At 38.4% G+C, this 11417-nt stretch overlaps 1 protein-coding gene across 1 annotated transcript in view; it reads right to left on the bottom strand.

Annotated features, from left to right (window-relative positions):
- Positions 1 to 212: 212 nt before the first annotated feature.
- Positions 213 to 11417, bottom strand: part of ZC3H14 (zinc finger CCCH-type containing 14) — a 22619-nt gene continuing 11414 nt past the window's right edge. The window contains exons 8-16 of the mRNA XM_010003704.1: positions 9523 to 9678; positions 8227 to 8301; positions 7616 to 7769; positions 5664 to 5887; positions 4218 to 4338; positions 3183 to 3319; positions 2127 to 2218; positions 1124 to 1230; positions 213 to 492 (exon numbers count right to left, since the gene is read on the bottom strand). Of these exons, the coding sequence (XP_010002006.1) occupies positions 486 to 492; positions 1124 to 1230; positions 2127 to 2218; positions 3183 to 3319; positions 4218 to 4338; positions 5664 to 5887; positions 7616 to 7769; positions 8227 to 8301; positions 9523 to 9678 (1073 nt within the window). The 3' untranslated portion in view covers positions 213 to 485. The remainder of the gene's footprint in view (positions 493 to 1123; positions 1231 to 2126; positions 2219 to 3182; positions 3320 to 4217; positions 4339 to 5663; positions 5888 to 7615; positions 7770 to 8226; positions 8302 to 9522; positions 9679 to 11417) is intronic.

The raw sequence follows: 11417 nt of genomic DNA, 5'->3' as shown, positions 1-11417 counted from the left end.
AAAAACAAACCAGTCACAGCTTTTTTCCCCATGGCTGAAGAGATCAGTCACGACTTGCAAGGACAAAAGTGCAGCTGTATGTGCTGCACCAAACCTCTGCTGAACAAATAGTATATACAGGAATAAGCTTTCTAAGACCTTCTGATAATACACTTACTTCTTCAACACACCTAATCTTAATCAAGAAACAGCACCCAATAGAACACAACATGTGCTTTGAAAGTTTTTAATGGAATTCAAAGTAAATATTTTCTTACACAGACATTTTCTTCTTACAGTGTAAAAAAAATGTAAAATCGCTCCAACTTACAAACTTGGAAAATTAGAGACATTTCAAATATGCAATCAACCTCATTTTATGAAAACACTGTATATTAAAAGTTCAAAATGCATTAATTTTTCTAACATCCTGTGCTCCTGGTGGTTCATCTTCCTATCTGCTGCTGTCTGAAGGAGGCAAAGTTCAGTCCCGAGCTGTATCATCATCATTCACTGAGGGGAGAGAGAAAAACAATTTACCTGAGTAACAATCATACCAGTCCATAAAGATGATTTGAGAACTGATGGATCTTACCCCTGTAATGATTAAGACCTTTGCAGATGAGAGCAGTTGGGGTGAAAGACTCAATTGATTTGACAGTCTTTAAGACAGACCAATGACTGCAGCTTTGAGAAATTTGCTACCACTTTATGAAATCAGAGATAGATGGCAGGAATGAGCTGTTCTGCCAGAAATATGAACATTTTGTGGACTAGACAGGTTGGACACAAGATAAAACAACAGTAAAGAAGAGCTGATGTTGGATTTTCAACATTATTCAAATAAACCTCAGTAAACACAACATGTCCAGGTCAGGATTCCAGTGGCTCAGACATATTCTACCTGCAAGACACTTGTTTTTCAGGGTTGCATCACAATAGTTTATGGTACTAAAAACAACAGAGTACAGAGTTCTCTTTAAAACAAAGATGCCTGTAACAGGTATCTTTCTTCATCTGACCTTCACTGTTCATCCCACATATACACATTACTCCTGTGAGTAAAGTTATATTTGTTACATAAGTCATAACATACACTCTAAACCTACCCAAGAAAAATAAAACTGAGTAAGAAGCACCTCACCTGGTCTGAGTTCGAGTCCATTTCAAGGCGTGGCGTGGAGGTACAGCAATAGTTGGGTGGTAAAAAGTGCAGTCTGGTCTTGTACACTGGGTATTAAATCTACAATGCTAAAAAAGAAAGCATTTCAGAAGAGGCTACTCCAGTCTGGCTGGCTGAACTCCTGAACAAGCTAACCTAAAACATGTTGCATGCAAATCTGCATTACTCTATGACCTGTCTGAGACAGAACTCAATCAACAGCTACCTGACCTAGTGCAATCACTTCAGCCAGCGACAGAAGGAAATCCTTTGTCAAAATTACCCATCAAGAGTTGGATGCTCCAAAACTGCCACTGCCCTGAGAGGTGGAAGGTTCCTCTGCTTTTAAAGATTCAGAGTTTAATTTCAGTTGATCTGTGCGTACAAGGTAGGAGCATGATGCATTATTATCTGAACAACAGAGGAAAAGCCAGAGGATCTGGCTAATAATATCTGTGAGCAGTTTTGGGGACCCAGTGCATTTCAGCAGTTGGGGCTCGAAAAAGCACTAAACTTGCTGGCTTAAGAATATGCAGTACCATGATTCCCTACAATAGGAGTACTCGGGCATAAACTGTTGTACTATATAAAGTACATTTATACATTGCAGGGTAACTAGACAATCTTTAACGTTCTTGCATATTGCAGCACATTGGAATGAAGAGTCAAACGTCTGACACATATTCCTTCCAGACAGGCTACAAGATGTCCTCTTCCTTTGCCCCCAGCATCCTGGCTGGGCAGATTTTTGACAAGTGCTGTGGCTGTCTGCCTATTGGAACTCCCCAGAAACATATGGTAGGAAGACATCTTTCCAAAGTACTTTTTCCAGCTTTTTTAAGTCACTGGTTTTGCATATTCTGTTTCTGAGCTGAAGATATAATGTGAAAAGTAAAAGCAAAAAGTGTGAACTCCTACTGACATTTTCTGACCCACAGCAGTGTCTTTCTAGAAAGGAAGGGCAGAGATAGGAGATAAGCCTTACTTTTGGGTGATAAAACGGACATTCCATTTTCTTACAAGCAGGAAAAAACTTGCACAGTGGACTGGGGGATACAGATGGTGTAGGTAGTGCTGCTAAAAGTAGAAAAGAACAGGAAGTCAGCCTGAATCAGAATAAAGTGTTTTTCATATAGTACTGCACAAACTTAAATATATCAATCCTTCTGCAAGAAAGTAAAGAAATACAGGAAGCACATCAGAATGCCCTGTGTGTATCCCATCCTGGGGCAGAACAAGCCTGTCGGGCAGTCAGTCTCGGTTCATCGTTTCAGGACAGAAAGTACCAGGCAAAGCTTCCAACAAATGAAGCAGAGAGTCTGGTATACAGAGACATGCATGTTAGATGAAGAGAGCAGCAAGCCTGCTGGAGTTGAAAAGTGCAGGAAGTGACTTTCCAAGAATACACAGGAGCTGCTGGAAATGATACAGGAGGTAAGCACATTGTGCTCTGCCTTCTGGCAAAGTAACAAAATTGCATCGTACTATGACTAAGGGCTGAACCACTTCCTAAAGATCATGACTTCAGTGGAGAGAAGGCTCTCCACCTTGGCACTGCTCAAAGGCTCAGGAATACGAACCTATAATCCAAACACAGCTATTGCCTCCACTGAGTAACCTCATCCCTGAAATTCATCTCCTCATTACATAAAGTTAACTCCTACAGTGTCATTAAAGGAAAAAAATGTTCTTGCAAAGACAGAAACCTTTGTTTTTCAATACATGCAACCAATTTAAGAAACAAATGTGAGTAGAACTGCAGTGCTGGATAACCCTCCCAGAAGACAGGAGACTTGTGCAAGACTCACACTTCAGCCTTGCCTAGATTTCTTATGGACTCCTGCATAGGAGGGTTCAGAGATTTTTCTGGTAACTGTTTTTGTGGTAACAGTCAATTATTATTCATCTAGCATTAAGACTTGAAAAATTAAGTTAAATCAAGCAAAAAAATTATTTTCACCACTGTCAATTTCTGCTTCCAAATAGAATTTTCCCTTCAGCACTTTCATTTGAAAAGATCAGAAAACCAAGAGGTGCTCACCTGGTTTAGGAGACAGATGGGGGGTTCGTCGACTGGCATGAGTGTAAGGACAGTCTGGCTTAGTGCACTTTGCATCATATTTACAGTTTGGATGGATGAACAAGCATTTATCAGCAAATTTGCAGTTAGGAAAAACTCTGTGGGAAGAGAAATGAAGTGATAAGCCCACACTCAGAGCAAAATCCCCAAGCAGCTGCTGCACACAAAAGCCAAAATACCACAGAAAGCCACAACTACAACAGGGCTTGTGCACATGTATTAGTTACTTCCAAAGCAAAGCAGGCAGGTCTGGTGTATGAGCTGCACACAGAGATCTGCATTCATGTTCCCTAGGACATGCTTTACAAGCAGTAAATCATCCAACTACCTCACACTCAGTGGAGTTTGGTAGCAAGATAGTTGTTGCAAGCCAAGATGCACTATTCTTAGTGTGCAGAGCAGCAAAGGCACAGAACTGACAAGTAATATGGTTCATTTACTGAAGAGAAAACGTTACTTTTAATTTAGTTATGTCAGATTTTAAAAGATAATTCATTAAGCAACCCCATCTGGTAATATGTATTGCAAAAAATCAATTATTTTTCTAGACTGTTGCTGCTTGTGGAAGAGAAGCCAAAGGTACAGCACATGTTCAAGAGTTAGCCTTTGCTTTCAAATAAAAGAAAAATCCTGCATTACCATGCAAAGGTACGCTAACATGTTCAAAAGTATTTTGACAGCTAACAAAACAGTGCCTCTTATTTGAAGAAGACACCAATTCCCACATCTCCAAGCACCACAAAAACACCAGCCTGTGTGCTAAAGGAAGCTTTCATCTGCATGAGCACAGCTGTGACTCTGCTTATGAAAAACATCCTTGTTTTCTGACACATAGTAGATGGGAGGAAAACAGAAGAAATTACAGTGTGAGAATCGAGCTGTGATTCCTACCCTTACAGACTGACACTGCCTTGGAATATTTACTAACAGAGAAGAGAAATTTGTAGCACTGAAATCAAAATAACAGGTCAAGAGGAGCAGCTTTGCACTACTCACTTGCAAGGCAGTGTGGGGTGATGGTACACACATTCATCTCCATTTTTACAGGCAGGCCAGTACTTGCAGCGCTCAAGCACCTTCTCCTGTTTTTGCAGCACATTTAACTCTTCCATATCCACTACGAAGTAAAGAAGAAAGGTAAAATACCAAGATGGGACCTTTATCATTCTATATGGAATTTGGCATACACAATACAGCATAACTGAACTTCATAATATTTTTTATTCTCTCTCTCCTTTTAACCCAATTCTTGACAAGCCCCTATGGATCAAAACAGTCATGACAAGTAAAAATGTATGTACAAACATTGTCAGAAGAAAATTAGTTTTGGAAAAAAGTAATATTGGACTGACAGCTGCCCTTTGGTGATAATCAAACTTGCACTGTTTACAAGCAAAATAATTTAATTTTATTCACAAATCCAAATTGAGGTGTGAAAGCCAAACAGGCCAGACACTGATCAGACAAGACAAGACAAGAATTCTTCGACTGAACCTTAGTTACAACTTCTGCTGAGCCATCTGTGAGTAACAGCTATGCTTACTTTCTCCAGGGTATTTTTGGCTCTAGACAATGATTTCAAGAGATAAAGTAACCAATTTTTACATGAATCAGATACAATTTATTAGTACAGGGGGACACACTGAAAAAGAACCACTTTCATGTACTTTGCTCAGACACCGCATTCACTTCTGTTACCCGAACCCAGGCTCTAATCCAAAAAGTATTTTAAGGAAGTCCAAACTGAAACATTCAATACCTTTACTACTTAAAGGAACATGGGACTTTGAGTTTCTCCTATTTAACATTATTTCTAAAATCTCATTCTGCAAATTCAGGCAAAAAAACATACACCTTCACTGTTGTCTTACTCTCCCAAATCCATCTAAACCTTCAGATTTTCAAAGCCTTCCAGGACTGCTAAACTTACCGAGAGGTAACCTTACTTAGTGACACTCCTGCTCCAGGTTCATTCTATCCTCAGCCTCATTCTGCCACTGCCTTGCAACGCGCTGAAGCCCAATGATGCTGTTCTACCATAAACCCCACTGCCTGCACAAAGCTCTTCCACACTGACCTGGTTCTGGGTGCACACTTGTGCTACTTCTGGATAGCACAGCTCATCAAATAAGCAACCCTAACAGAGATATAACTGTACTAGCAACACTCTTCTGCACCAAAGAGCTTCTGTAAGGAGTACAAAAGAGACTCTACTAGTAAAAGCACAGATTTGCAAGGGCAGTACTCTGATACTGTTCTAGTTTATAAAAATAAAGGCTTCTAAACATATGGCCCCACCAAACTACGTCATTTGCCTAAAGAATGTTCTGATTTGAGGAATAAACACCATCACTTTGATTTCTTAAGAATGATCTATTCAAGAGTTCTACACACAATCAAACCACCACATTAATCTTAGCTTCTGTTGTTAAGCATAATTACCATCACAGCTCTCTAGGTGTGTGGTTACAATCTGCATCTGCTGTGCTCGAAGGCCTTTTAACCCTTTGCCAGCACACATACTCTGGGTGATGGGCTTTAATCCTTCAGTTACACACATATCTTCCTCTTCTTGATCAGAAAGGTATCCTGGTGGACTGGGCACCCCATCCAGTGTGACAATAAACTTGGGACTAGCAGGTTTCTCTGGCTGTGCAAGCTGGTCTCTATTAAACAAAGAAATATAGTAAAAATAGATATTCAGACTCCAGAGGTTTAAGTGAAAGTGAGCTGCACTAGTAGCTAAAAGTAGCACAAGCTAATCTGTGGAGAGTCACACAGTAACAAACCTTCTTTTAGCACTACTAATAATATACTCCAATTAACAGCCTGCCTTCTTAAGTCTTTCTGAAGCACTAAGAAGAAATACAGCTTTCAATGGCATGCAACAGAGAATATGACAGTGCATTTCCATTTGTTGCATTCTGCTCAACAGATAGGCCTGAAAGCTCACTTACACACACAGCTAAATAAAGTGATTAATCTTTTGATAAATTTACAATTTTATGTTAAATACTATTCTTGGAATCACGAATCTTTTAACAGAGAAAACAGGCACCTCCTCAAAAATACTGAATAGTGCATTATGAAACAGCAGGTGTAAAAATTTTTAGGACTAGGAAGAGAGAATTGAAATACTGACACTACAAACTTTTGATGCTCAGCCTGATGGAAAGATCAGTATAGCTCACTCTCCTGTATCTGGGAGTTGTCAATGTGGATAAAAGAGGGAGTAGAAAAACAGGGAATCCGTAACTTCTCTCCACTCTTCCGCTGTCCCACCCATTTCACCAAAAGGATTTCCTGAATGGCATGTGATTCTAAATATTTGGAAAAGCACTATGGAGCTCTCACTTTGACAGTCATATTATAAACTTTGCTTCTCTACGGAATTAGGCTAAAAGGAACTACAGTGCAGAACACCTTTAAGAAAAAAGAAAAAAAAACACCACAAATTTAAAACATCACTAGCCAGAACTTTCAAGTGCAAGCAATCAGAAATTGATCTATTCAAGTGCAAAAACCTACCACTTTCCTGTAGATAGTTTACAACTGTGACATCGCAAGTTTATCCTTTTGGGGCTGTTAATTCACTGTTGGTTTTATTTTTAATTAACACAGGCTGTTTAAATCCACTCATGGAAAGGAAACATGAACAGTTTCTCAAACACAGTGATGAAGTACATCACATTATTCTGAGTGTTTTTTAACTCTACCAGGTAAGAGACAAAAACATTTTGGTAGCAGGAACTATCAAGGCCTTTTAACAAGTTAAGAAAATGACTGTGCACTGGCCATCGTTCCTTTGGGGAAATGAAAAAAACATCTACAAAACATCATTTAAAGCTGATGTGAACTTTAAACTTCTCTTGGCCAAACTCACCAGGAAGGAGCCTTAAAAGACTTGTCCCACATGCCACTTCACCGTTCGTTGGGTGTTGGGTACTGAGCAACCTGCGTCGGAACCTGCTGTTCTCCCTCCAGAACTGAGAGCTCAGGACCCACCACACTCAATATTGTGTTAAAAGACATTTCTTAAAAAACATCATCTCAGTGTGAAACATGTAAAACTAAAGGTAATTTAAGCAAAATTATTACTTCATCAAGATATGAGAACAGCTATGACAAGAAAGAGCAGTACTTTTCTATTCCTTCTTCTTCCTTCTTGTAAATCAAAGACATGCTCAAGCTACAGGTGACGATGGGAACTTTCTTCTATTTAGGATTGCTGGGAGGTGTTTTGCCTCTGCTGTTTTTTCCCTCCTATTCAATGTCAGTCCATTTTCCATGATGTCACAGACTGGACTGATAAAGCACAAGTATGACTGAAGGATTCCATCTAAACCACCAACAAACACTGAATAACAGCAGTCGTAAAAGTACTAACGTTTTACCTTGTCTGTATTAGACGTCCTGAGAGTCGTATTGCCTCTGTAGCCCTCCTTCCCAATTGCTGATTCTGTGGCACTGCTTCCTCAGCCAACCTGGGCTTCTTCAGTATAAATGACCTAGTGTCTGTATGGACCATAGATTCTGCATCATAGTAATCTGAATTGGGAGAAAAATTACACAGAAAAAAGAAAAATAAGGTTGTAGATATATTCTTAACTTACAGCATATTTTTAAATATCAATTTACATGGTCAATAAGCTAGTATTATTTTGTTTTAATTTCTTACTAGTAGCTTCCAGAAAAAGGTTTACTTCCTTGCTTATTCCACATAAGTGGATCAACAGGAGGCATAGGCCAGACCACAAAACTTTGTTACTGGAATCGCTACGCTGAAACAGCATTGAAGGGGGTCCACACCTCCCCAAAATCTCTTAGGCTTTGAACATTTACTGATGTAATGCTTTTACTGCTTAGAGATGTAGAAATTAGAAAATATTAGTAATCAGTATAGTTATTTGCAAATTTGAAAGTTGTATTTTAATATTCACTGACCAGTAGTGTTCAATTTGAAAACCAGACTTTTTTTTAGGAATAAAAGATCACAAGACTTAACCTTGAGTCACTTGCAATGTATCATCGATGGCAGGATCAATCTGGAGCCGAGAAGAGAGTTCCTTTTGTTCAACTCCTGAAAAAAACCCAGTAATTATAAGCATATTTTACTGCATCACAAAATAAAACTGTAAAGACCTGAAGAATATTCTTCTAATTCTTTGATATTAAAAAAAAAACGGAAACTTCCACACTTCTAACAAAAATAAGCCATTCTCATTATTCCAAACCCCCTTCTCATTGTTTCAGAAACAGCAAGCTTTCTCCATCCAGATGGCTTGGCAAAATCTAACTACTGGAAGACTCTAGTATTGCCCACAAGCAGTGCTCAGCATTAACCAGGTCTATGGGTAGGGCAACTTAGAATGACCAAGTTCTTCCTCCTCATTTGTGCAAGTATTGACTCTTCAGAGAATACACTCACAGAAAAGCTGCTAACAATGAGGGACTACTTTCTGGTCTTCCTAGTAGAGGTGAAATGAAGCAGAATAGCACTGTTCTACATTTGACTTGCTTTCTGTAGGTTTCCTAACAAGATGCTATTACTGTTTCCATGGTAAAAAAAGCAAAAATATTTAGTATAAATATATTCTGTACATTAACTTAGACTAAGACTGATAAAGCTTCTTCTTACGTACTTCACAGATATAATTTCAATTATTTTATGCTGGCAGAAAGATTTCAAATACATCTATATGAAAACTAAGAGACTGAAAGATATTTTTTATAACAAATATTTACCGTTCCTTAACAATGACTGTGAGCTGATGTAACAAATCTCTTAACTCAAACCAAATTTTACCCAGCAATCTAAATATTTAAACACTGGGCAAGAGTAAACTAACTACTTCTTACACAGATATTTTTCCACTGAGTTATTTCTATGATTCCTCATTACTAACAAACACAGACATATGTATATTTCCTTGTAACAAAACTCATGCTGGAAAGATACTTGGATTGCCTTTAAATGTTATGCCATTTTCCTTCAGGAGTTTCATAAGAGAAGTAAAAACAAAGCTCACTGTTCACACAATTTTCCTAGTATCAGCTGTCCTGTAACAGCAAATATAGTACTCCAATACTTACACAAAATTATAACATTAGACCTATTTGTGTGGTAAGAATATGTCAGAATTAATCTTTTAATACTTCAGAGAGCTTTTTGATTTTCAGGGCATTTCCACACATAGTTTTTGATGCTGACTTAAAAATTAAAAGCATTTATTCTCACTGCTCAGCCTGTTGTAAAATGACATTCCCTGGTACACATTTTTAAAGAGCATTATCAACTGACCTTGAATTCCTTCAACTGCCTGTTCTTTTGGCTCTTCTACTGGAAGCTGAGAACTCAGAGCAGGCAGTCTGTTTTGCACATGAATTACTTCTAAATTACATTCTTCTGGGCTAATTCGAGTTCTTGGTGCAACTGGAACAGTCTGTTTCTGTGGAACTTTTAGTAAAGAGACAATGTCAAATCATTTACCAAATGATACAGTATTATTTTTACATATGCGCTAAAATAACTCTAATAAATTCCTACACAAACAAAATAAATCCCAAGCATCTGTCTCCATAAAAATAATTTTTAGCTACCTGTGAAATTAATCTGAAAGCACATTCATGCATGTGCATAAAGCACCAAGTGGCACCTCAGAACAGCTATTTGTAAGACAAAACAACATGAGAAGGACCAGAGGGACATCAGCAAAGTATTAATTCATCCACTTCTATACATAATTTGGTGCTTCCTTATGGTACTGAAATCACTTTTCACTCCACCCTTCCTAGCAACAATCATGGATTATCAAGGTATACTTTTCAGATGGTGCCAGCTACCCTATGCTAAGGTGCTTACAAACAGAATTTAAACTCCATGACAGCAGAATCACAGGATCACATTGCTTGGAATAAATCCTTAAGATCATTGAGTCCAAAACCTAACATTGCTACCTCCACCACTAACACCTCTACCACTGCACCACTTCCCTGGGCAGCCTGTTCCAGTGCCTGACAATCCTTTCAGTGAAGAAATTTCTTCTAATATCCAATCTAAACCCTCCCTGGCACAACGTGAGGCCATTTCCTCTAGTTCTATCACTTGCTACTTCGGAAAACAGACTGACACCCACCTCACTACAACCTCATTTCAAGCAGTTGTAGGTCTCCCTACAAGTAGTTTTATGTAATTTGGGGGGAGTAGGATGGCAGGTTGACTTCTTTACTTGGCTTCTCCTAAGAACATCAGAACTGGTTGTGAAAAGCTAACCATATTCCTCCCTTGGCCGAGTATCACATCAGCACTCAGCTTCTGACACACACAACTAGAAGATACTGCTCAGTACTGGATTGATCTTTTACAATCTTACCAGTTTGTTTTTCCTATGTATGTCAAACTAGCTGAGTGCCATGTTCCATTCAAAATACTTAAAAAAAATATGAAATATAGCCTCTGAAGTGGAAGAGCCTGCATGATACTTCATATAAAATTCAGAAATCACCTATGTATTAAACCACAAAGTGGTGTTTTCTGCTCTCTCCACTGAAATATTCTCATGTTGGTAAACCTAACTACATGATCATCACTCTTAAAAATGAGTATCTTTAATTAATTTTTAAACGTTCTGGCTATGTTCTATTTCCTGCCATTTTGCTATGCACACAGGAAAGAGCCTCTTGCATCACTTCAAAGAACTGTTCCCTGTGTTGCCTTTTTTCCCACCGTAAACACTCCTTGCTGGGTAACTGGTACCAGAACTTAGGAGAATCAATGCTCCTACTTCTTTTCTTAACAAACTGCTCATCCTGCTTACCATCTAGAATGAAGACAAGCTCTTTATGCTTGGGAGGCACTTACATTACTTGCCACTAATGAAGAAGCATAATTTTCTTTTAGAAGTTCAGTTACCGTATGAAATACACTTTGTTAAGTAGTAAAGCAATTCAGTGCTTTACTAGAGCTATTCTTAGTTAATTTTTCTTCAATTCTAAGTTTGGCAATGATCTTTACTAGTTATCCATACAATTTATTTTTCTAAAACCAACTTACTCTCTATTCCACTCCTAACATGCACAGAGATCTCCAATTCAAGAGCCTTTCAACACAGAAAACTCCATACACATCTAATGCCTTTAGATCTACTTATCAGCACCTGTGCAACCTTGAAAATACAAGTAAACAAGAAAGCAGGA

Source organism: Chaetura pelagica, unplaced genomic scaffold (genome assembly GCF_000747805.2).
Source record: "Chaetura pelagica isolate M959 unplaced genomic scaffold, ChaPel_1.0 scaffold48, whole genome shotgun sequence".
Classification (NCBI taxonomy): domain Eukaryota; kingdom Metazoa; phylum Chordata; class Aves; order Apodiformes; family Apodidae; genus Chaetura; species Chaetura pelagica.
This window is presented reverse-complemented; position numbering and strand designations above follow the sequence as displayed.